Source organism: Hyaena hyaena, unplaced genomic scaffold (assembly GCF_003009895.1).
Source record: "Hyaena hyaena isolate Hyena2069 unplaced genomic scaffold, ASM300989v1 scaffold_229, whole genome shotgun sequence".
NCBI lineage: Eukaryota > Metazoa > Chordata > Mammalia > Carnivora > Hyaenidae > Hyaena > Hyaena hyaena.
In genome coordinates, this window is record NW_024080861.1 from 1928558 (window position 1) to 1955358 (window position 26801).

The 26801-nt window shown below is 41.0% G+C and overlaps 1 protein-coding gene across 1 annotated transcript in view; it reads left to right on the top strand.

Annotated features, from left to right (window-relative positions):
* The window catches only part of ECT2L (epithelial cell transforming 2 like), a 67161-nt gene that overhangs the window by 3981 nt on the left and 36379 nt on the right, over nucleotides 1–26801 (top strand). Inside the window, exons 3-7 of the mRNA XM_039243587.1 lie at nucleotides 16340–16502; nucleotides 19897–20149; nucleotides 21025–21193; nucleotides 21933–22071; nucleotides 24306–24474. Of these exons, the coding sequence (XP_039099518.1) occupies nucleotides 16340–16502; nucleotides 19897–20149; nucleotides 21025–21193; nucleotides 21933–22071; nucleotides 24306–24474 (893 nt within the window). The remainder of the gene's footprint in view (nucleotides 1–16339; nucleotides 16503–19896; nucleotides 20150–21024; nucleotides 21194–21932; nucleotides 22072–24305; nucleotides 24475–26801) is intronic.

The window sequence follows — 26801 nt, forward strand, 5'->3', positions numbered from 1 at the left end:
ATACCATAAAAGTCATCATTCAAAAGGTCCAAGTCAGTGGTTTCAGTATATTCACAGAGTTGTGTAAACACTACCACCATCTAAGTTTAGAACATTTTCAACACCCCAAAAGGAAACCTCCCCATTAGCAGTGACTCCCCATCTCCATCCCCTGCACCGGGCAACCACGAATCTACTTTCTGTTTCTATAACTTGCCTTTTCTGGACTTTTCAAATAAATACAATATGAGGTCTTCTGTAGCTGGCTACTTTCATGTATTGTTGTTAAATAACAACATGCAGCCAAGTACATTTGAAGGCCTGTTTGCTTTTATGAAGTGATTCAGGAATCAGGCGGCACCCATCTAGCAAGTAGAGCTGGACTCTAAGAGGAGTTGTACAAAATAAAATGGAAGGAAAGTGTTTATGGATGGAGGGTGGGGGCAAGAAACTTATTAGCAGAAGAAAAGGATTGTTCCAAACAAGGCTGTTTGCTGGGGGGGGAGGGAGGGGAACAACATGTCTTATCACGTAGATTGCCTCATCTTTCTTTGGGGGATGGAGAGGACCCAGGTACCAGACTTGTTGGTGCAGATGGGACGAAAAATTATCCTGACTGACCGGTTAAAGCCCCATTTCCGGAGGAGGTTGAAACTGCAATTAGATTGGGTCTTAAGCCCCGGTTTGGCAACTCCGTCTAAGTGAAGTCGCTGCGGGCCTGTGGTTTTCTTTTTTAAAACAATGTTCTCAAGGTTCATCCATTCTGTAGCATATATCAGTACTTCTTTCCTTCTTATTGTTAAATGATATTCCATGGGTGGATACACCATATTTTATGTATCCATTCCTAAGCTCATGGACATTTGTGTGGCTTCCATATTTTGGCGATTATGAGTAATGCTGCTATGAATATCTGAGCGCAGGCTTTTCTAGATGGGTGTCTTTATTTCTTTTAGGTCTTGACCTAGGAATGGAACTGCTGGGTCAAACAGTGACAGTGAAATCAACTTTTAATTGTTAAACATTTCTTTGGAACCTTATTTATTCCTATAGTCCCTATTCCGCCACCACTGAATAAGCTTATAAATACATGAGAGAATGTCTGAAATATTTATATGTAAACTGGGCTGTATTTGTACAATCCCTGTTTTCAAGGCAGAGGAGCCATTGTTTAGATGTTTTGTTTTATAACTTCTGAATGATTTGGTCTTAATTCAGGCAGTTATGGTTATATAGCTATTAAACAGGATATGGTAGTATAGGGTGGGACTGTGTTGTCAGAATTTCTTTGAAAGTTTTTACTTAGTCTCAATGAGGTAGCTTCCAAAATCTAGGATTTTTCTTTTCTGTGCTAATATATATTCCATATTGTTCAAACTTAAGAAGATTTTTTTCCTAATGTTTTTATTTATTTATTTATTTATTTTGAGAGAGAGCAAGACACAGTGTGACCAGGTTACACTGGTCAAGGGACCAAGAGAGAGACAAGAGAGAGAGGGAGACACAGAATCCGAAACAGGCTCCAGGCTCTGAGCTGTCAGCACAGAGCCCAGTGTGAGGCTCGAACCCATGAACCATGAGATCATGACCTGAGCCAAAGTTGGACACTTAACTGACTGAGCCACCCAGGCCCCTCTTAAGAAGATTTCTTAAGTGGAAATCTTGTATGATATTTAAGACATTTTCAAAGGTTCAGCTTCTTAAACCATCGCTCTGGCAAGCTTTTCCTCACCTCAACTTTAGTGACCCCTCTCCTGGGAATCTTTCCTGCACATCTTCCACCCCAGCAATGTTTACAAACCTGTAACTTGACATTTTCCCCAGTGCGTTATGCTTATATGACCGCGTGCCTAAGGCTTCCATTAATGCCACCCCCCTTCCACTTGACTAGGCTGACTTTTCCTCTGACTCCTGAAAGAACAGTGGGCTGTTTGCGTCTGTCCCTCAGGGAATTCCAGGAGATGTTTGCATCTGTCTCCTCGCCACACTGGCAAGACCGGTTTCTAATTGCCCCGACTCAGCAGCAGGCACCGCCCCATACAAAGGCCTTTCATCCCAGGGCTGGAGCTGCTCAGACCTGTAGCCTTCCCTGGCGGGTCCCTGGGGCGACATTCACGCAGGTGCAATCCTGACACAGATGCATTGTCTGCTTGTGTGTGTCGGTGGGGAGGGAGGACATGAACGCTGAAGGATTCGCTCTCATCATCTGTCTCCATCAGAGCTGACCAGAAGCAGGGTGGGCCAGAAAAATGTACAGTGAAGAGAGAATACCCCACCCACCCGCCTCCCTGCACCTACCCCGTCTTTCCAAGCCGCCCCTGGGAGAGCTCAGGTGAGCATTTCTAGCTCATCTGTGGACTGTGAGGAGATCTGGTGTATAATTTCTCAGAGACAATGCATCTAGGTTAAATCTGAATTCAGAACAGCCACATCACTCGGAGTGACTGAGCACCCATTTGAACGGAGAATATCTCTGTGTGGAGGCAGTGGGAGAGCATATTAAAGGCACACTGTGTTTCTAAATATCCGAGATGAGTCTGGAAATCCGGTTCATCCTGAGTCTTCCCTGTCCTCAGCCCTGGGCTTTGGACTTGCTCCTCCGTCCTTTCACATAGATCACATGGTCAGGGACAACTGTCATTTGTCACTGGGGCAGTTTTTAGAAGCGGATGAAGCTAAGAAGGAAAACCCTTGAGTTTCAAGGAAAAGGAGAAACCAAAAACCCAACTGTTTTATTGGGTGGGGATGGGGACAGAGGAAGAGTGGATGGTGGGAAGGTCATTGGTTTATGCTAGGCGAAGCCCATGCACTTGAAATTCTCAGTTCCCATTTTGTAAGTGGTGCCATTCTTCAACAATGGTGGTGCTGCACTTTAAAAGGTTTAACTTGCTGTTATAGCACTTAGCAGCACCTGACATCATGTCATGCACAGTAGTTGTTTACTTACCGTGCGTCTACTCCATTAGACTAGCTTCGTGAGGGCAAGAACTTTTTCTGGTGACTCTCTGTGTCCCTAACATTTAGAGCAATACCAGGTACACAGCAGGCACTCAGTAAATGCTTGTTGAATGGATGAAGATGTTCCAAATACTCCTAGTTACAAGAATAGCAAAAAAATTATCCAAATTATTTTTCATTTGCTAGCTCTCTGGGAGGAAGGAACTTTTCAAGGTATCACAAGTTCTCAAGTATGGGAGATTACTAATACTTTGCTTCAGTCAAGACTTTTCTTTATTTAATTAACTCCAAACTTCTGTGTAACAACTCCAGAAGGAATGAGACACAGTCGTAATACCCAAGGGTGGCATGTCGCACAACTCCGGGGTGCTGTTTCACACTGTCATCTGTGTTAGCGGCACCTCCTGAAGTTGTTCATTGCACAGTGTCCCACATGCCGCAGCCCTGATAATTAAGACTACCGGCCATTTATAAAGCACATGCTATTAGCTTCCACAGCTACCAAGAATCCTATTACCTTCTGTGTAGGAGCAGCCAAATTCACAGATAAATCATTGGAAAGTGGAGAAAGGGTTTAAGAGGACATTTGTCTCTGTCCTGTATTTAAGAATCTGTTGAGGAAATGTCCGGGAGGGTTGCAGCGGAGGCAGTGTAGAAGTGTCTGCCCACGAGACCTAAGTAGGCCAGCAGGTCTTAGAAGCAGAAGGATAAGCCCCAAGTGCACAGTGAGCGTTCAGTGGCTGTTTGTCCCCTTTCCTCCTGTTCTCCCTGCGCATTCTTTTGATGTCACGGTTAGAATGCTTTCAAGTGCAATAACAGAAATGGAATTCAAGCCAGCTTCAGAAGAAATGGGAATGTATCGACTTAAGATTTGTCTAGCTTCAAGCCGGGTGAGATCCTTAGATTCAGATAATGTCACCCAGGCTGTCGGGCCTGCGCACTCCCCCATCCCCTCCCCCATACTGCCTTCTCTGAGCTCTGCTTCCCTATGTCTGTTGCATGAAACTAAAAAGATAAGTGCAGGACCCTTATGCAGGAAATTATAAATTTGTTAAAGGACTGTTAAAAACAAAAACCTAAGAGACAGATGTGCCGTGTTTAAAGATGCCTATTTTCTCGAAATTAATCTTAAAGTTCAATTCAGTCCTAGTGCAAATTCCCGAATAGGATATTCTTATGGACTTTGAGAAATGAATTCTAAAGCTAATCCAGAAAATAAAATGGGTAGCAACAGGGGCGCCTGGGTGGCTCAGTCAGTTAAGCATCTGACTGTTGATTTCGGCTCAGGTCAGGATCTCACAGTTCATGGGATCGAGCCCCACGTCAGGCTCCATGGAGACAGTGGGGAAACTGCTTGGGATTCTCTCTCTCTCTCTATCCCTCCCCCACTCACATGTGCATACTCTCTCTCAAAATAAATAAATACATAAATCTTAAAAATGGAAAATGGATGGCAATAGCTAAGTATAAATATAAAGGCAAAAAATGAGTAAGAGTTATATTACCAGATATTATAACTACATTTACCCATTTAAGAAATACCTGCAGGTCAGATCTCAAGTATAGAGGGGAGCAAGAACAGAGGCAAATAAGAGCTCTAAAGTAAAGGGGCAGGCTTCTGGAAAGGTTGGGTAGATCAGACACCTATGCAGCTAGATAGATCTTTGCTTTCTTTGGTGCCTGTTTAGTGGGCTGGACACTGTTGATTACCCGTCTGCCATCACCATTCCCTGTTTCTTCTCCATATTCCTCCATATCACTTCTCCCCAGGTGTTATATGTTTCAAAAGTGGCTTGTCACCCTGCCCTGCCAAGGGTGAGTCAGGCTTGGACAGATTCACGATGATTCCACCCCCTTTGTGGTGTCTGGATTACGAAAGGGCATGTAGACACTAATTCTGCCCAAGGACACATGGCAAGTGGCTGCTAGAGAGCTTCTGGGAGAGTTTTCTTCTGGGTCAAAGGGACTTAAATAGGGACTTGAGGAAGGGACCTGCCCTTTCCATCCTGGGGTTCCTGTTGTGTGAGGATAATCACTCACGTGGTTAGTCATTTGAAAATCACCTTAGGGAATGAGCCAAAGGACCAAAGCAAACTACTGACAAGGCAAAGGGAAAATGCGGAAGATTCTTGGCCTTGGCCTTTGATGACATCACTGAGTTGTTGAAGTCACTAACCCTGGAGCTGCCCTGATTTTCCTCGTTGCTTAAGTGAAAGGAAGATAAGTAGGTTTAATATGGCCCATAATAGTCCATTTATCCAGTCGTCCCTTCTCTGGCCACATCAACCCTCCAGAATTTAGCTGTGAACCAGCTATCTTTAGAAGAACAAAATGCACTGAACACTCAGCTGATGCTCTTTACACACAGGAGAGCCAGTGAGATTCCCATGCAGGGTCTCAGGACCTCGTTAGCTCAGGGCCTCCAAAAGGAGCTCCCCCTCCTCCTAAGACCACCCTACACACATTCAGTGCTTTGTGCTTGGTTGACATGAGCTCCGGGATCTGCTGCTACTTGGAAGTCAAATTCCTGGATGCTAAGAAGCGCTGGGCCCATTTGTAAAAACTGAGCCCCACCCATAGAAATTTTGTCTTAACACACGGGGATGGGGCTGCCGAAGTGGCATCGACTCGGTTCCCAGAGTGCTGTGGCACACAGCCAAGGGTGAGACACCGGCCCGATGACCTGGTGGCCCCAAGAGTCTATTCTTCCTCAGAGGCAGGAACACAGGCTGCATGAGTACCCTGTTCCTTCTGTTCTCAGTGAAACAGAATGATCTGTTCAGGTTCGCTAGGTGCCATTTTCGTCTTTCCCTGGCGCTGCTGCTTAGTGGTTTTCAAATGTTTCATTGTAAGTAACCCTAAACTTGACATGAGTAATAAAGGAATTATTTCTCTCTCATATAATTGAAAAAATCTGAGTAGGTTTGGCTGCAGTTGAAGCTCAATTCAGAGGCTTAGTAATCAGACCCATGACTTGATTCTTTCTGTTCTTCTGCTCTGCCTTGGGCAGTCATGGCTTCATTATGAGGTCTCCTCTGTATGAACAGAAATAAAAATAATTCCTTTGTTTGAGCTTCACTCTGCTTGGCCTGGTGTAGGTCCATGCCTACTTTTGCCAATTGCCGTGGCCAGGAGATTGACCCAAATAAATTGAATTAGCCTTTATCCATACGCTTTTCAGAGCCATGGACGGAGTCAGCTTCTATAGAACCACAGGGGTCTCCATATAGAAACTGAAGTCATTTTACCGAAAGGAAGGGAAGTAAATGATGGGTGTCGAAAGAATGCTGTCTATTCATCCAGGATTCAGCAAATATTTACTGAATGCCTACCACGTGCCAACACAATTCTGGGTACATGGGATTCAACACTAAATAGAGTGTAAAACATTCCTGCCCTCTGAAGTTCATATTTTAGTAGAACAAAATATGTCCTATTTCAGGACAAGGGACAGTCCATGCCTCTCACTGGGTATCTGACAGCACAGCATGACACCACTGCAAATATTTGGAGTGTTTTCCATGTCTCAGAAGTTAGAGTGATGCGGTAGACTGAATAGTGGCCTCCAAGTATGTCCATACCCTCATCCCCGGGACCTGTGGACGTTACATGATGGGGCAAAGGCAGTTTGCAGATGTGATTAAGGATTTTGAGGTGGGGAGATTATCCTGCGTTCTTGGGGCTCAGCGTAATCACAGTGGTCCTTATAAGGGATGCAAGAGGCGCAACAGACAATGTCATGCCAGGGGCAGTGGGAGAGATGGAGATGTGTAAAATCCTGTGCTACCGGCTCTAAAGATGGGAGAAGAGGCCATGAGCCAAGGAAGGCCAGCAACCTCCAGAGCCTGCAAGGGACAAGGGGACAGATTGTCCCCTCTGAGCCTCCAGAGGGGGCCAGCCCTGGCAGCACTTTGACTGGAGCCCAGTGAAACTGATTTCAGACTTCTGACCTCCAGAACTCTGCCCACATGCGTTTGTACTGCTTTAGGCCAGTTAGGTCAGCGGTAATTGTTATAATGAACAGGAGGTTAATATAAGCAGTGATCTTCTATTTTCATTATTTTTTTCATTCCTTATTCTAACTTACACATGTTTGTTCAGCCCCTGCCAAGTTAGAAGCACCGTACCAGGTGCTGGGGACCTAGCAGCAAACAAGACAAACACCATGCCTTCTTTCACGCAGCTTGAGGTCCAGTGGAAGAGGAAGCCTTTAAATAGTGAATGAGCCCTAAAAGGGATGGAGTTTGAGGGTCGGCAGGAATGGAAACGCAAAACCATGCTTAGATTACATGGTAGTGCACATCAAGTGTAGAGGATACAGGTTTCAGCAGAGGCCGTGAGATGACATTGAGGGGGAGGGGCCTCCTCCCACACGCCAGCATGTGGGCAGCAGGAATGTCAGCCTACTGGGGAGGTGGGGGGATTATGTCAGGACCCCAGGAATACCACCCTCTACTACCATCACCTTCTATGGTCAGCAGCCCTGTTGCAAAAGTAGCTTTCCACCAGCCACGTAACACAGATCTGCCATGCTCATTCCAGGTAAAATTTCTTGCTCCTTCCCCAGCGCCATGTTGCCTCCCTGGCCACAAGTTATACAACATGTGTCAGAAGTGGAAAGGCATACTGCACTTTGATAACAATGACAAGTCTGTGTGCCTGCAGTCTCCTTTATTTCCCAGGCAGGCTTGACCAGGCCCACAGATAGCAGATAAATAGCTTCGATTGTGCTAAGTAGCAAAGGAAAAGTAAGGAGACCTCGCCTCGTCCAGGGGATCTGGGCAGCCTTCCCCTGACAGGGCTTGAGTCTGAAAGATACACAGGAGGCGAGGCAAGCAAAGACTAGGCTGATGAGCATTCTACCTGGCAGGGGCGACCTGGGTGCAAGCCTGGGGCCTTCTTTATCTCTTCCGTAGTAATACCAGGCTTTGGTAAAAGTATTGGAAAATGTGAGTAGGCAAAAAGGGGGAAGTCACCCCGAATCCCACCGCCCAGAGATAACCTCCTAATTTGTTATGCTTATGTGCATCCATGTAACTATGAATCAGAATAGACAAATGATTTTATTTTATTTTATTTTTTTAAACGTTTTTCTTTTTTAATGTTTTATTTATTTCTAGGAGAGAGAGAGACACACAGCATGAACAGGGGAGGGTCAGAGAGAGAGGGAGTCACAGACCGAAACAGGCTCCAGGCTCTGAGCTGGCAGTCAGCACAGAGCCCGACGNGCTCCAGGCTCTGAGCTGGCAGTCAGCACAGAGCCCGACGCGGGGCTCGAACCCACGAACCGTGAGATCATGACCTGAGCGAAAGTCAGACGCTTAACCGACTAAGCCACCCGGGCGCCCCTAGACAAATGATTTTAAACTCTTTTTTAAAGTGTATTTATTTCTGAGAGACAGAGCGAGTGAGCAGAGGAGGGGCAGAGAGACAGGGAGAGAGAGAATCCCAAGCAGGCTCCGCACTCTCAGTGCGGAGCCCAGTGTGGGGCTCAAACCCACAAACCGTGAGACCAGGACCTGAGCCGAAATCAAGAGTAGGACACTTCACCGACTGAGCCACTCAGGCACCCCAATTTCAAAATCTTTTTAAAGAGACTCTTTGGTCACCCTTTCTTATTGCTTCCCCCCCACCCAGCTTTGCTCTCTCATTCACTGAGGACTTCAGCATACGTTCTTCACTCCCTGTATACCCCAAAGCTAATCAATGTTCGGTGTGACACTGGCATCCCTTGTGGAAACCCACCTGATCCAGGCCCTCGCAGTGCTATAACGTGATTGTAAAGCCACCAGATGAGACTACACGGTACTGCCCGGGGAACAAGAAAGCAGGGACTTCTTCCAACTTGACGTCCCCTATCCAGGCCACCGCTGCAAGCTGTTCTCTCAGTCCTTTTCATCGCAATTTGGGCAGCTTCTTTCTACTTCTTATCAGGAATTTAAGAGCTGAGAATTAGATTCAAGCTCCGTATTCCTAAGCCTTGTTATTTTTGCAAAGTACACATTGTACATTCAGTAGCACGCTGCGAAGTAGTGTCATGAATTATTTAAATGAAGCTCTCCTTGTCACAATAAAAGAGCAAAGCACATTTTGTTCATAGTCTCTTTACATGTTGTTATTTCTCTTCACGGATTTCTTACTTTGCAACATTAACTAAAATGCAGTGAGCCACAGTGTCATTACCACAAACTACCCTAGTTCTGCTGCTTGGGTACTGAGTTTTGTTTTTTTTTTTATGTGGCTGAAGCATTTTCCTTTTTTCTTTTTTAAGGTTCATTATACTTGAATGTGTCCTTGTAGGAGTGCAGGCTAGAAACAAGTGTAAAACATGTATAATTGAAGTAACTCAGATTCTTGGGGTGCCTTGCTGGCTCAGTCAGTGAAGGGTACAACTCTTGATGTTGGGGTTGTCAGTTTGGGCCCCATGTTGGTTGTAGAGATTGCTTAAAAATAGAATCTTTTGGGGGGGCACCTGGGTGGCTCTGTCGGTTGAGTGTCCAACCTGGGCTCAGGTCATGATCTCAAAGTTGGTGAGTTTGAGCAACGCATCAGGCTCTCTGCTGTTAGCGTGGAGCCTGCTTCAGATCCTCTGTCCCTGAGCACATGCGTGCTCTCTCTCTCTCTCTCTCAATCTCTCTCTCTCTCTCTCTTTCTCAAAAAGAAAGAAAATCTTTTGGGGTGCTCAAATGGCTCAGTTGGTTAAACATCTGACTCTTGATTTTGGCCCAGGTCGTGATCTCACGGTTCATGAGATCAAACCCCATGTCAGGCTCTGTGCTACCAGCTTGGGATTCTCTCTCTCCTCCCCTCTCTCTGTGCCCCTCTTCCGCTTGCTCTCTCAAAATAAATAAACTTAAAAACATACAATATTGTAATAAACAAACAAACAAACAAACAAACAAATAAACAGTAACTCAGATTCAGTTCTTCTCCTTTGCTTGGCTGGGATGGACCCATAGATGCTGTGCAGTGGGAAGGGGGTGGGAATGAAAACTCAAGATACTGGGACCTGACTCTGAAAAGGAGGCTGAAAACATTTCTGGTTTGCACCTTATTTTATTCATCTGCTTTATAATTCCAAGTGAGAGCATACTGTCCTCCAGGAGCCAGTGAAAGGGTTGTGATGCCTGTCTGGAACAGTGAGGACCCCGATCCGCGATCCACGGGGATTAGCTGTTCCTTGTGTCGTCACTGCCTCATTGGGCTTAATGTTAATCTCTCAACAATGAGAGGAGCCCTCCTGACACTTGTCTGTGGATACGGCATGCTGCCAGCACATGCACGGCTCCATCCTTTGCTCTCCTGCTTACACACACACACACACACACACACACTCCCCAGACTGGCATGCCAATAGGTTCATTTTATGTATGTATGTACGTATGTATGTATGTATTTATAATAATTATATTAAAGTTTATTTATCCATGGTGGGGGGGCACAAGCAGGTGAAAGTCAGACAGGAAGGAAGGGAGAGAAAATCCCAAGCAGTCTGCACCCTGTTAGCATGGAGCTGATATGGGGCTTGAACTCATGAACTGTAAGATCACGACCTGAGCTGAAACCAAGAGTCGGAGACTTAACTGACTGAGCCATGCAGGCGCCCCACCAATAGGCTCGTTTGAAACCACTGTTTTGTCTTAGGTTGTGACAAAGCTGCATGGACAGGGATCAAGAATGAGCAGGGGCCCCGGATAAATCCAGAGGGGCAGAAACACTCAGCATAATAGGTTACTGCTAAACCTTGCAGATGAAGTAGGTAGCCTCTTCTTTAAAACAAAAATCAAAAAACCTTTTTCTTTTGCAATAATTTGCAACTTATACAAAAATTGCAAAAAACTCTGCAAATAATTCCTTTATAACTTTTCACCTGGATTCTTCAATGGTTAGCATTTTACCGTGTTGCCTTATTATTCTGAATCATTTGAGAATACATTGCAAACATGATGCCATTAACCCTAAGCATCTCAGTATGTGTTTCCTTAAAAAAAAAAAAAAAAAAAAAGACATTCTGCTGAAAAATCAAAGTACATCCTCCAATACCAAGAAATCAGCACTGATACACTGATACACTACTATGGTCTAATCCACAGATTCCATTTGAATAGTTCTGATTGTTCCAACAATGTCCTTTCCTTCTCAGTCCAGATCCAATCCAGGGTCACCTCTTGTATTTGGTTTCCTTGTCTCCGTATCCATGTTTGATGCGGAACAGTTCCTCAGTTCTTTCTTGTCTTTTAACACTTTTAAAAGTACAGACCAACTTGGGCACCTGGGTGGCTCAGTCGGTTAAGCATCCAACTTCGGCTCAGGTCATGATCTCACCATTCATGGATTTGAGCCCCACTTTGGGCTCTGCACTGACAGCCCAGAGCCTGGAGCCTGCTTCGGATTTTGTGTCTCCCTCTGTCTCTGCCCCTTCCCCACTCATACTCTGTCTCTCTCTCCTTCAAAAATATAATAAAACATTAAAAAAAAGTACAGACCTACTTGGTTGAATGACCTTCAATTTGTGATTGGCTGGTACTTCTTCAAGATCACATTCAGGTTATGTGTTCTTGGCAGGAATAACACAGAAGGGACACTGTGTTCTCAGCGGACCACACTGGGGCACATTATGCCGATTTGTCCTGTTGCTCATGCTGTTGACTTCTCATCACTTGGTTAAGATGATTGATTATTAGGTCTTTTGTACTTATTAATAAGTAACTAAAAAGACTTTGAGTGATTAATTTTAAATCAAAACGATTTGGGTCTATGAAAATACCCTGTTCCTCATGATACTTTCACCCACTGGTTTAATATCCGTTGATGATTCTTACCTGATGTAATTTTTACTGTGATACCTGGCAAGAGCTCATTGTTTAACTTCTTAATTCCTTCTACATGTGTTATTAGTTGGCTTTCTGTTGCAAGATAGAATTTTCCCTGCTCCCAAGATTTATTTACAGATGAGGCTCCAGTGAGGCAAGCAGTTCAGGTAGATTGGTGGTGAAGACGGTCCCTGGGTCTTATGGGTGTTCAGCAACTTGTTTATGAAGATAACTAAGCTTTTTTGCCCCTAATTGGAGATCTTATTTTCATTTCGCATTGGAACTTTCTGGGGCTTGACCCACCCTGTGGAAATTTAGCTTATACCTTCAGAGAAGGTCAGAGAATTTCAGAGAAGACACACTGCAGAATGAGATCCATTCAGAGACAGGACTTTTCTTCCAGTGAGTTAATCTGTGTCCATTAGGACCTGCTTACAGGACAGCAGAAGCCACTCAGCAGTGAGAAATAGTTCCATGGTCCCAATGGCTTGAGCTAAAGGAGTTCTGGTGAATTCTGTTGCCAAATTTTCCAATCAGCTATGAGATTGGTCACAGACATCTGTAATTTCACTGAGTTTGGGGGAGATTAGGGGTTCCAGGGAAGAGTTTGATTTGCTACTACCTGGATTGCTTCCAAACTTTCTTGTTCTAGTGATTCTTATTCACATATGGTGACCTATTTGGTGGCTTGGGATTATCACAGATGTTTATGGCCAATACCTAAAGAGAGCAATTAGGAATTAAGTATCTCTCTTTTTTTTTTTTTTTTGTAGTTGGTTGCTGCAGGGCCAGCAATGCATCTTTCATGGACCATAAAATGTCTCTTTGGTCTAAGGACTATGTAGCTCCCAGATTTTTTATTCACTCAAGATCCACTTGTGCTCAGGTGGCACACAGAATAATGTACGAAGTTTTGTTGATATATGCTATATTTTTATAAAGTTTCTTTTTAATAGATATCACTTTAAGGAAGTATTGTTGAGGGGCGCCTAAGTGGCTCAGTCAGTTAAGCGTCTGACTTTGGCTCAGGTCACAATCTCGCAGTTTGCGGGTTTGAGCCTTGCATCGGGCTCTGTGCTGACACAGCTCTGAGGGAGCCTGGAGCCTGTTTCAGATTCTGTGACTCCCTCGCTCCCTGCCCCTCCCCCACTTGTGCTCTCTCCCTCTCTCTCTTTCAAAACTAAGTAAACATTAAAAAGAAATTATTATTGAATTTGTTTAGGCATGATGATGGTATTATATATTTTTTTAATGCTCGTATTGTTTTGTAAGGCACACAGAAATATCAAAGAGGAAATCATAAGGGAAATGAGAATATTTCAAATGGAGTGATGATGAAATTACAACACATCTAAGTGGGTGGGATGAATGCGGTGATCTGATGTCTTAGATTGGCTTTAAAATAAAATGTGAGTGAGGGAGGAAGAAACAGGAGGAGGGAGAAGCGAAGGAGGAGGAGGAGGGGGAGGAGGAAAAGATGATGATGTAGCAGAAACCAGACTGGTTACAAGATGACAATTATTAAAATTGATTAATACAAGTCATAATAGTACTAAAAATATTAGAGTCAAATAAGACATTTTCAGATAACAAGAAAGTGATAAAGTTTGTTATCAGAAGACCTGCAGTGAAGAAAGGCTAAAACAAATTCTTCAGGCTAAGGAAATTGATAACAGATGGAAACTTGGATTTACCAGCGGGAAATGGTAATGTGTGGGGAAATGTAAAAATTTGAAGTTATTTTACAGACATATGACTGTTTAAAACAAAACCAATGTGTTATGAAGCTTATAACATAAGTAGATGCTGTATTGTGACAAAAGCTTAAAGATGGCAAGAATGATGCCATTGCACTGTTCTTGAATTTTATGAATATTCAGTCTAAATAGACTATGAAATGTCAAAGATGCATATTGTACTTCCTAGCAACAACTTAACTGCATAATTCAGGAAGTATCCTAAAGACCCAATAGAGGAATTGAAATGGAATACAAAAAAAATTAATTATCTCAAACCAAGACAGGAGAGGAGGAATAAACTTTCATAAAAAATAAAATTAAGACCTGGATTCAATCATATCAATAATTATATTAAATATAAATAGACTAAACCCTCAAATAAAAGACAGTGGTGGTTAAATGAGCTTTAAAAAGCAAAAGCAGGGGCACCTGGGTGGCTCAGTTGGTTAAGTGTCTGACTTCGGCTCGGGTCATGATCTCATGGTTCGTGGGTTCGACCCCCACATCAGGCTCTGTGCTGACAGCTAGCTCAGAACCTGGAAACTGTTTTGGATTCTGTGTCTCCCTTTCTCTCTGACCCTCCCCTTTTCATGCTGTGTGTCTTTCTTTCAGAAATAAATAAAACATTAAAAAAATTTTTTTAAAGAAGCAAAAGCAAAACAAAACAAGATTTAACTATATACCGACCATAAAGGATACACTATAAAGATTCTGATTGGTTAAAAGTAAAAGGCTAGGCTACAAATACTAAGCACATAAAAGTAGACTGGCAATATTAATATCAGACAGAATGGACTTCAAGACCAGGAATATTACTGGAAAGATAGAGAGGGACATTCTATACCCTTCATCATGAAGTCATAACAATTATAGATATGTATGTACCAAATAATAGTTTCAAATTACATGAAACAAAAATGAGTGAATTATAATACAACAACTAAACAGAAAAACCAGTGAGAATATAGAACTGAACAATTTCTAAACCACCTTGACCTAATCATAGACAATTAAACCCAACAACTTCTAAATAGATGTTTTTCATGAGCAAAATAACCCTCACTAAGAAACATAATTTTCTGGTCCAAAAATTAAGACTCAATACATTTCAGAATTGTTAAAATCTAATTAAGTATATGTTTTAACAACAATGCAATAAAATTTGAGATTAAAAAATGTAAAGTATCCAGAAAATCTGAAAATATTTGGAAATTGACTCACAAATAACCTGTGGTCAAAAAAGCACACGTGAGGGAAATTAGAATATTTCTAATCGAATGACGATGAAAATACAACACATCTAAATGGCTGGGATGGAGCTGAAGTGCAGTAGAAGAAAATATGCCATTTAAATTCTTACTTTAGAAAAGGGAAAAAAAGGATTAAAATTAACTATCTAAATTTCCACCTTAAGAAACTAGGGGAAAAAATCAAATTACACCCAAAGTAAGTAGAAGGAAAGAAATGATGAAAAGCTGAAATCAATAAAATAGAAAATGAATAGAGAAAAATTTATGAAAACAAAAGCTGTTTTTTAAAAAAGAAAGTAATTGAATTGATAAACCCCTGGCAAGAATAACCAAGAAAAAAGAAGAGAAAAAATTGCCAATATCAGGAATGAAAAAGGGAATGTTGCTATAGATCCTCTGAACATTAACAAGATAAAAGAAAATCTAATGGTCCTTGGTGGCCCAGTGGGTTAAGCATCAGACTCTTGGTTTTGGCCCGGGTCATGATTTCACGATTTCCTGCACTGACAGCGCAGAGCCTGCCTGGAATTCTCTATCTCCGTCTCTCTGCCCCTCCCCCATTTGTGCTGTCTCTGTCTCTCTCAAAATAATTAGATAAACTTTAAAAAAAAAAGGCAAAAGAAAATCATCAATCATTTTATACTAATTAGTTCAACAATTTAAATGGTTTTGCAGTTTCCTTAGATGTTTTAAATAGTGGTTTTGTAGATTCCACATACATGAATTGAGACAGTTTTACTGCTTCCTTTCCAATATGTATGTTAGTAACTTTTTTCCCCGCCTCGTTGAAATGACTAGGATCTCGGATGCCTGTTAAATTGAAGGAGTGAGAGTGAACATTCTTGGTTTGTTCCTATGTTAGGGAGAAGGCATTACTATTTCACCACTAAGTGTGATGTAGCCATAGGGTTTTATTCTAATAACACTGGGAAGTCATTGTTGGGTTTTACGTATGAATGACATTATCTAATTTACGTTAAAAAGAAAACAACAACAACAACAACTTGAGAACCACCTGGCTGGCTCCGTCTCTTGATCTTAGATTTGTGAGTTCCAGCCTCATGTTGGGCATAGAGGTTACTTAATGAAAAAAAAAATTGGAAAAAGAACCCCACTTGGGCTGCTGTGTAGAGAATGGGCTCTAGGAAGAGGAGTGGAAGGAGGGAGACTCTCAGGAGGGGCTCTTTCAGTTGTGCAGGAGGGAGAAGGAGGTGCTTTGCAGTGGTAATAGCAGTGGAGGTGGAGAGAAAGCGGTTGGACGTGGAGGTACCTATTTGTAGAGCTGACAGGACTTGCTGATTTATTGAATTTGGAGTAAAGGAAAAGGCAGAAAATCCAGATTTACAGCTTAAATAACTAAGTTTATTTCAGACTTTTTCCATGTGGATTTTAGATATTTTTATTATTCATCTTCAGAATGGATCAGTGAAAGTAGATACAGTATTTTTAAAAATCTAGCTGTTACCTAGGATTTAAGTTTTTTTTTTTTTTTTAATAGTTAGAACATTATAGAAAGAACAATGACCAATATTTATACTGGATTTTCGGTCACTTTTAGACCCTAGTGTTCTGAACTAAATTTCTGTGTCTTTCTTTGTAGGATTGTCCAAGAATGGTTTTCAGAAAGGACGCAAGTGGCCAAAGTGGATTTCTCTACCGTGTTACCGCGCTTCATTTCTCTATATATTTTTTCCTTTCTGAATCCAAAAGATTTGTGTGCAGCTGCTCAAGTCAGCTGGGCCTGGAAGTTTTTAACTGAACAGGTTTACTACTTGTCACTTCCTAGTGATAGCGCCCAAATACAGCTGTGTTCTGTAATGAGACACCTGGGTAGCTTCCTGCCCTGAAGATAATAATGGAGGGTATTTGAACCATAATTAACTTAGCCCTTCAGAGCAAACATGGGGAGAAGTTAAATACAATAATTTATTTTGTAAATGAGGGGATATACACTATTCTAATAATTCATGTAATTTTAATCATCTTCAAATACTCAATTTAATGAGTTAGAAGACATTTTATCTTGGCTAAAGAAGTCCACTTCTGTCATGAGAAATTAGTTAAGCTTTGGTTATCGTCCGGTATTATTTCATCCATGATAATTCACCTCGAAAAGTGCTAAACAGCCACAACCTCACCTGATCCCTCTTTGACTAACGTCTGTTAAGGAATGTAAATCTGGATTTCCAACATCTTCTGCCATTAATTTTGCCTCTGGTTTATTTGTCTCATTTTCTTTTTAAAGATTTAACGAAATGTAATGGCAGACATATTTGAATACAAGTCAATAACTTACTTCTTTAACATGTACAAACTTCCCAGATTGGGCTGGTGTTAGCTTCTGATCTCAGAGAATACCTAGCTTTCCAGGAAGAGGCCACACACAAAACCAACTGAGAGCCCTTGGTCTGCAGCATTTAAGAACCCAGGCGAGGTGTTTGCACATGTATTGTTTCCTGACTTTTTACTTTACTTTTCTTTTCTTTTTTAAGTTTTTAAAATGATTTTTATTTATTTCTGAGAGAGATTGACAGCGTGAGCAGGGGAAGGTCAGAGAGGGAGACACAGAATCTGAAACAGGCTCCAGGCTCTGCGATAGCTGTCAGCACAGAGCCCAACCGTGGGGCTCAAACCCACGAACCATGAGATCATGACCTGAGCCAAAGTCAGACACTTAACTGACTGAGCCACCCAGGCGCCCCTACTTTTCTATGTCCTTATATTTAACGAATATGTCTTGTAAACAGAATATTGTTGCAGGGAGTTGATTTTTAACATTTGACAGTCTCTGGCTTCGAGCTGGGGTAATCTGTCTATTTACATTTGTGCACATACTCTTATATGTAAGCTTAAGTCCACCGTTTTACTGTTTACTTTTTGTTTGTTCCTTGTGTTTTATATTTGTTTCTCTTTTTATCTTTTGGAGTACTTCGATGTTTTTTAGATCCTTAATTTTAAACTCTTAGCAGTTTTCTCCTGGCTATATTAGAGATTATAGCACTCATTCTGGGGTGGTTTTCTCTCTCTCTCTCTTTTTTTTTTTTTTTTTTTTTACCACTTCTGAGATAAAGCTAGGGGATTAGGACCCTCCATCTGCTGCCCCCCCCGCCCAGTTTCTATGCTATTGTCAAATATTTTAATTTTATACACACATGCGCATGCGTACACACACACACACACACATACCTCACAAGACTATTCTTTTATACAGTCAATATTTATTTATGGTAACCACATATTTACATTTTCTCTTGCTCTTCATACCTTCCTGCATCTCTGAGTTTCATCATTTTCCTTTTGAATTCTCTTTAATATTTCTTTTAGTGCAGCTTGCTGCCGACGAATTCTTTTATTTTTGTCTGAAAATGTCTTGATTTCACCTTCATATTTGAAGGATATTTTCACTGTTCACTGAGAATTTGAACTCTAGTTTAGCAGTTAATTTTATAGAATTTTGAAATTTTTCTGTTATTCTCTGGCTTCCATAATTTTTTTTTGAAGAAGAAATAGGAAGTTTTATTATTGCACCTTAGCAGTACTATTTTTATTTTCTCTAGCTGCTTTTAGGATTTTTTTCCCCTCGGTCTTGTCTTCTGTTTTCTGCGATTTTAATATGATGTACCCAGAAATGTGTGTGTGCGCACGCATGCACGTTTTTCCTCTTTTCTGATTTACAGTGATTTTTTAAAATCTGAAATTTAATGTCTTTTCTCAGTTTCAAAAAGCTCCCTGTCATATCCCCTCATATATTGCTCCTGCCCCATTTTCTCTTTTTTTTCCTCTGGGGTTCCAGTACTTCTGTACAGAACAAAGACGGACTCATCCCTCTTGTAAGCTTCAGGCTCTCTCAATGTATCTTTTCTACCTTTTTTGGCCTTCAGTATTTCAGCCTGGATCTTTCTTCTGGCTTTTTTAGTTTATTAATTATCTCTTTAGCTGGATTCTAATTGGCTTTTAAACTGGCCCATTGAGTTTTAAATTTCAACTATTATGATTTTCAGCTCTAGAATGTTGATTTGATTATTGTGCCAAAATTTCTCACCTAGCTATTTAATTTCTAAGACATATTGATTATATGTTGTTTATTTTTTAAGTTTGTGCCTAACAATTACAAAACATGGCTCTCCTGAGGGTCTCTACTTAATAAAAAATCATAAAAGACGAAAGGAGAAACAAACAATTCTCCTTTTGTGTGCCTGGTATTTTTGATTGAGTACCAGATATTGGATATAAGATATTGTTGCAGTCGATAATTTGAGTCTCTGGATGAGGTTATCTTCTTCCAGAGGGAATTTGCTTTTGCTTCTGGCATTTGGTTAGGCTAGGAATAGATGCCTTAACTCCAGTCAGAGAAGGAGATATTTCAGAGCTAGCTTCAGTCTTTGTGGTAGTTGGCTAATTCCTTATCCTCACTGATAAGGATCTCAACTGAAAGCCTGGTGTGATTACCAGGGCTCTTCCCCTTAGTGGGTCCTGAATTTGAATTTGTTTCCTCTCTTCCTCATGAGAATACCTAAAATTCTTGTCAGCTTCCCTGTGTTCCAGCCAGAACTTTCTGCTTTGCTTCTCAGCCTGACCTTTCCTTTGGAACTGTCAGATGCCTTGAAATGAAAAGTAATGCCAAATGTTGGGTTCACCTCTCTGGGTTTCCCTTCTCTCTGGGGTCATGCGTACATGAGTCATTGCATTCATAGCTCTATATGCCTTCAAATAATTGTTTTTAGTATTTTCTGTAGATACCTGATTTGATTAGATCCCATGAAGTTTGGTGTTTCCATATATCAAAGCTGGTTGCATATTGGCAAGATCATATGGTTCAACCAAAGATGTTCCCAGTGGAAGATTTGGTCTGAAACAAACTAATACACTCTTGCTAGTAGCAGAATCCTCAGAATGTAGGGTAAATCAAATGCTATGGGAGCAAGTGTACACAGATGACTAATACATATATTCATATATAACGTATTGTCATCAAAGACTACTTTTCTATAAAGTAAGGTATGACTCTTTTTAGTTAGTGTCAAATTTAGATGACAAGCCAGTAGCACAAGAAATCTCAATGTAAAGAAAAATTATCTGTGTACCTGAGACATTATTACTAGGAAATTGTCCTTTAAAATTTCTGGCAACCTCTCTTTCTCATTTCTTTTTCTGCAGGACTGCTTATGGATGCCCAAATGCATTAGGTTTGGGTGGTTTCTGCCCTATACTCCAACGGATAATGAGTATGGTGCTTGGAAGCATCATTACATTGCTTGTGTGTCCAGCTTAGATTGGCTAATCCCTAGGGAAGCCACTGCTATATATGGGACCTTGAATGAACCCAAGAAAGAAGATGAGGAGCTACAGGAGAGACAAAGAGAAAAGTGCCTAAGAAAAATAATTTGGGAGAAAATTGCACTACGTAAAAGTGAGCAGCATTTTGAAACTATATCTTATCCAACTATTGTAGAAACAAGTGGATTTACATACAAATTCCCACAGAGAAGGATAGTTATGTCTTTCTGGAAGAGCATGTGGGTGGAATTCTCTAAAGTATGTTCAGGACAAGTTCTCCCCCCGCCCCCACCCCCCACCCCACTGCTGTATATTTCAAATTCATGAATAAGAAAAAAAAAAAGACTTCAGATGAAATACAAAAAGTTAACTACCAGTGCCTCCATTATTGTTCTGGTTACTCTCGGGTTTAGAAGTTTAGGAGAGCAAAAACAGAGAGAGAGAAGAATGAACACAGGCAGAAGCAAGTAAAGAGGTTCAGCACAGAAGCATTGGGATTGGTGAGAGAGAGGGAGAAATGACAATAAGCACGGAAGCAGGAAGAATGGCATTAAGAGAAGAAGGGTGGAAAGGAAGGAGGGATAAGACCCGCTCTCAGCTAAGCCTTTGGATTGCACAGCGCATAACAGTAATCGACAAAAGTGATTTGAGTTCTGCCATCTTTTTTCCACTGACTCACACCCGGTGAGATCGTAACAAATGGGAAATTACTTGAAGCCAAGAAGAAGTGGAGAAATGGACGTGAGGCCTATAAATTGATTAACTGGCTTCCACAAGAAAAGGGGTGCTTGTTCTCTGAGCTTTGTCTCTTGACCTGACATGATTGGTATCTCCTTGCAGCCACAGTGCTGAAATAAGGAATCCAAACAGAGTCTGTAGAAAGGGCTACAATTATTGCCATTTGGAACGGTGCCCTGGTACAGCTTGATTTTTGGTGCCTTTATCTATGTGGACTTGGCTGAGAGAAGCATGAAGTAAACAACCAAGCTGGTGCTGTTTGTTTTTCAGAGGAGTTATTCAAAGTTCGACCCCCTTGGGCGAGTGGAGCGTGCTGCTCTCGATTGTTCAAATCCACATGTCAGCCACGGCTGTCCCAGACTGTGAGGGATCGAGTGGGATTACATGAAGCTCTGGAGAAACAGCTTGTTCTGGCATCCTTAGAAGCTTTGCCCAAGAGGTAAGCAAACCTCCATCTCCTGAAGGCTCAAGACCATCCCATGATACGACGAATTCATTCTAGAATAATTTAGCTAACACGCAGGAAGCCTGTATAATTATCTGGCTCCTATCCTACGAAATAGCAACAGAAATAACTCTTCGGTCTTCAAGACCAGTGGTCTTTAACATGTTTTCTCAAGAGAGAAATCTGTAACATTCAAAATAAATGTTATATTTCAACTATTCTTGACCCTACAAAGAGGCTGTAATGTAGTACATTTTCTGCCCAGTTATTGAGCAAAAGTAACTTTTTTTTTCCAGAAATGTATTTTTATGGGATAAGCATCTCCAAATGGGAATGTGGGGGTTAGAGTAGAGGATAGAGACAATACTCAGGAAGCTGTGGGGACCAGATGATTTAGGAAATTTTAAATTTCTCAGCTGTTCCTTTTTAAAATGTCATTTTGAACCCCTAAGTATGTCACTATGTTCATTTTGAGCACCCAACAAATGCTGAATAAGTTCCAGGAGACCTTTCTGGGATTCCTCAAATGTAGGAGGAGAGGCCTCCCCAAAGGCCACCCCACGCAGGAACCCCATTTGCTGCTGTCCCCAAAAACCTCAGGGAGAGACTAAGGTCCTGTGGCCACATGCCTTGGTCATTCTAAGTAAGGCCCAGACATCATGTTGGTGCTCAGTTATCAAAATCAAATTAATAGAAAATTAAAATTTCACTTATTCCCCTCTTTTCCCTGTAGAAGCAATGTTTCTGGAAGCCATTCCTACCCTTTGTTATCAAAGAAAACTTGGCATGGTGTTCATAAAAATGATGACAGCTCTTCATATGTTTCCCAGCTCCACATCATATTAATATCATCTCGGATTCCTGCATATGAGGTAGAGTGTATGTTAGGAGGCCTGCTGTTTTTGGCATTGGGTTATTTTTTTCTTTTTCATCCACACCAGAGGACGTATGGCAATCTTTTGGCCACCATGTGTATAGAAATGATTCATCTTCTGAAAGGAAAATGGTCTAAGTGGAAATTTACAGACCCAAAACACTTTTAAAACTCAGAAGCAATAAAGACAACCATAAATCAAAATTTCTTTTAAAAAGGCATTAAAGGCCCAAACTACCTTGCATTTAGTTAAGCGTCCAGTGAATTCTTATTGAATTGAATCTGTTGCACTCAATGCAAAAAAGAGCAAGGTGATTAAGGATTATTTTAAGACCTCTTTGGAATGCCCAAGGAATTAAATGCTATCATGTAACCATCATTTCTCAAAAGAAGAATGTCAGAAATCCTATTTTGTGACCTCTTCAATGAGGGTGTCATTAAATTAAAATGTGTTCTTTCTCTGGGATGTGTGGATGGCTCAGTCAGTTGAGTGTCTGACTTCAACTCAGGTCATTATCTCATGGTTTGTGAGTTCAAGCCCAGAATCAGCCTTGCTGCTGGGAGCACAAAGCCTGCTTCGGATCCTCTGTTGCCCCCCCTCCCCCACACCACCACTGCCCCTCCTCCACTTGCTTGCTTTTGTATGCTCTCTCTCTCTTTCAAAAATAAACATAAAAAATGTTCTTTCTATAATGAAGTTGTATATTTTAATTTTAATGTGAGTAATAAGAAAAATAAAAGAAGCACAAAGAAGACATAGGAAGCATGTATTTTTATAGATATGTGAGTGTGTATATTTGTATATATGTGTACGTATATATGCATTGATACAGAGGGACATATTTATGGGGTGACATTGAGTAGGTTATATTCACTGGCCTACTTAGAAAGTATTTTTTTAATCATATTTTTAACAAGATGATTGCTTTCAAGATATGAAATCAGTATTCTTGCTGGGCACCTAGAAATCGACTCTGATCATGTACTACCGGTCAGCTTAGTGGATATACATGAAAGCAAGAGCAGAGCTTTGATCTCCATGTGGCCCCAGTTAGTTTCCCTGATGTTTAATAATGGGCATCAAGCTGGGCACAAAGGATAACTGGTGACAGAACATGGGTGAAAAGAAAAAACAAACTGGTTTAAAGTGGGTAGGGATGGGCTAGATGGGTGATGGGCTTTATGGAGAGCGGTTGTGATAAGCACGTTGTGTCATATGTAAGTGAGGAACCACTAAAAGCTACTCCTGAAACCAATATTGCACTGCATGTTAACTAAAATTAAAAAAAATAAACTAGGTCTGTCCTTCTATTTGTCTTCTTTACGTAAATCTATGCCATAATTACTTATTTTATTATACATGTGATGACTGTTTAAGCAAACAGTAGGCCATAACGAAGTGGCAGTTCTCTTCAGTGCAACTGTGTGAACTTCAGAAAGCGGCATGAGGTTTATAGGCAAAAAAAATCATGGACTTTAACAACTTTCCAACATATCTACTGCTAATGAATTAGTGTTATCACAACAGAAAGTTTATTTCGTTGTTGAATTCAAAGCACAGTGGTTTTAATATTTAAGTGGGATATATTCAATCAATATTGATAATTCAAAAATTCATAATTAAGATACAAACTTTAAGTCTATTTTAAAAGTCCATTGTGGGGTACCTGGGTGGCTCAGCCGGTTAAGTGTCTGACTTCGGCTCAGGTCATACATAGTCTTGCGGTTCGTGGGTTCGAGCCCCGCGTTGGGCTCTGTACTGACAGCCAGCTCAGAGCCTGGAGCCTGCTTCAGATTCTGTGTCTCCCTCTCTCTCTGACCCTCCTGCTCATGCTGTATCTCTCTCTCTCTCTCTCTCTCGCTCAGAAATTTTAAATAAATAAATAAAAGTCCATTGTAAAATCATATGATCTCGATCTTATTATTTTTTAAAAGTTGCACATGTCTTTGCATGGGGATATACAAAGATAAAAAGACTGGAAGAAAATAATCTAACTTGTTAATAGTATTTACCTCTGAGTGATGGAATTACTGGTATACTTTATTTTCTCCTCTTATAATTAGAAAAGAAATAAAATTATTTAAAAAGAAACCAATGAAGGAGAAAGCTTATCTTCCTCCTTCCATAGTTTCTGAAAAGAAGTCTTTAAAACTCACAGCATATTACATACCCATTGTCTTTATTTTATTAATAAATATTCTAAAATAATGGGCTTTGTTTTCATTTTCTAGGTAGTAGTGGACAGCATTAAGGCAGGTATCATTTCTGTGGTGTATGAATACAGCGGCTTAACCTTGGAGGGCCTGCTCTATCTCATAGAAAAAGCTCTGGATGGGCGGAAGGCACAGAGCATGGGAATATTTAGTGAAGGAGACAGCAGAGAAATCAATTTACTCCAAGGTAAGCTGGGAGATTCGAGACAACAACCAACTTTGCAGCAATGCATGCCACATGTATGACCTCCAGAATACTATTAAAGTTTCAATTTGCTAACAGAATTGATATCCTAGCTCAAAGCAGTCATAGAGGAGGAGTTCCCTCTTATTCAAGGAAAGGTCAGCCCTTATAGTCTATTCAGGCCTTCAACTGATCAGATGAGGCCCACCCACACTGGGGAGAGCAATATGCTTTACTCAATCTGCCTATTCAAATGTCAATCTTATTCCCACTCTCACAGACATACCCAAAATTGCATTTGACCAAATATCTGGGCACCCGTAGCCCAGTCAAGTTGATATGTAAAATTCATCATCATACCATTAAACAAAACCCTCCCTTATCTCCCTCATTCCAGCCCCTAGGAACTACATTATACTCTTTGTTCCTATGAATTTGACTTCATTATGTACCTCATATTAAGTGAAATCATACAGTAGTTAATTTTGTGACTGGCTTATTTCACTTAACAACGTCATCAAGTTTCATCCATGTTGTAGCTTATGACAGGATTTCCTTCACTTTTTATGGCTGAATAATATTCCATTGTATATGTAGACCACATTTTGTTTATCCTTTCATTTGTTGATGCTTCCACATCTTGGCTATCGTGAATAGTGCCGTAATGAACAGGAGTGTGCAGATATCTCTTTGAGATTCTACTTTAAATTCCTTTGGATATATATCCACATATGGGATTCCAAGACCATATGATAGTTTTATTTTTAATTTTTTGAGGCACCTCCATAGTGTTTTCCATAGTGGCTGCACCATTTTTTGCTCCCTCATGCACTGTTCTGATTACTTCACATCTTTGCCAACACTCATTATTTTCTGTGGTTTTGTTTGTTTTTAGTTGATAATTATCTTAATGGGTTTAAGATGATATTCATTATGGCTCTGATTTGCATTTGTCTAATGATTAGTGATGTGGAACATTTTTTTCATATGGCTATTTGTATATCTTCTTTAGGAAATATCTATTCAAGTCCTTGACCCATTTTCTAATGGGTTTATTTGATATTTTTTATTGAGGTGTAGATATTCTTTATATGGTCTAGATATTAATCTCGTATCAGGTACATGATTTGCAAATATTTTCTTCCATTCTGTATGTTGTCTTTTACTCTGTTTATCATGTTTATTCATGCACAAAAGTTTTTAAGTTTGATGAAAGTATAGTAATTGTAAAAACAGCAAATACCGCTAACAGCATGCATTGTACTTCCAAATGGCTTATACCACAAAAGAAAGGACTGGCTGTATCATTAACTTGTTATGGGTCATCTTTTAAAAATATTAATGGTGGGGCACCTGCATGGCTCAACTGGTTAAGCCTCTGACTCTTAATTTCAGCTCTCACATCACAATTTCATGGTTCATGGTTTCAAGCCCCAAGTCAGTCTCCGACCGTGTGAAGCCCCTGGGATTCTCTCTCTCTTCCCTGCTCATGCTCTTTCTCTTTCTCTCTCTCTCAAAATAAATAAATGAATAAACATTTTTAAAAATGTCAATGGTTATCCTTTTCAGGGAGGAGGAAGATGATGAGTGTTTTAGAATTAAAGTTTCAGTTTCTTCCTTATACTATAACTTACATTTTTTCCTTGTTATACCTAAGATAGAATTATTTTAAGATTTACTTAGCATGTAATCTTCCACCTTTGTGAGATGGGGGAAGAAAGAAGATAAGGTGGTCAAGGATCTGGCTGGCAGGGACCTCACAACGCGGCAAAGTGAGTACCTGAGCCACCCATCACACTGCCATTTCTGTGGCTATGTTGCCCGATGATCTATCCCAGCTGCTAACCCAGGGACCGAGCAGCGAAGCTCTGGTGGGCTGCCGGGGCCCACTGATCCATCTGGGGAAATCCCAAGAGGCTGCACAAATCTAAAGCATAGTTCCTGGCTGGGTTTGCCAACGCTGTTGCTGAACAAACTTAGATAAACTCATGGCAAGAGAAGCCAATCGCTCAAGAGACAAGTGTTTAGAAGAAAGAAAGGGAGGAATGTGTATTAGGTGCCAATGGCCAGAAGAGGTCTCCACCTGCTCTCTCTGCTTGCAAGATGGACACTAGAGTTTTATAAAGATGGGCTCAGCAGGGTACGTGCAAGAGAGCAGGCAGGGAGCACGTGATCATGAGTTGGGGGTTGGTGTGTGCTCAGCTCACAATCACAGGCAGGGAAGGGGACTCTTGGGTGTGGTCTTTAAGGCATTCCATTGCTATCAGGGCTTTTCTGGTCCAATTGGAATAGTCCAGTCATTGCAAAATGTCTTGTCAATGCCTCAAGAA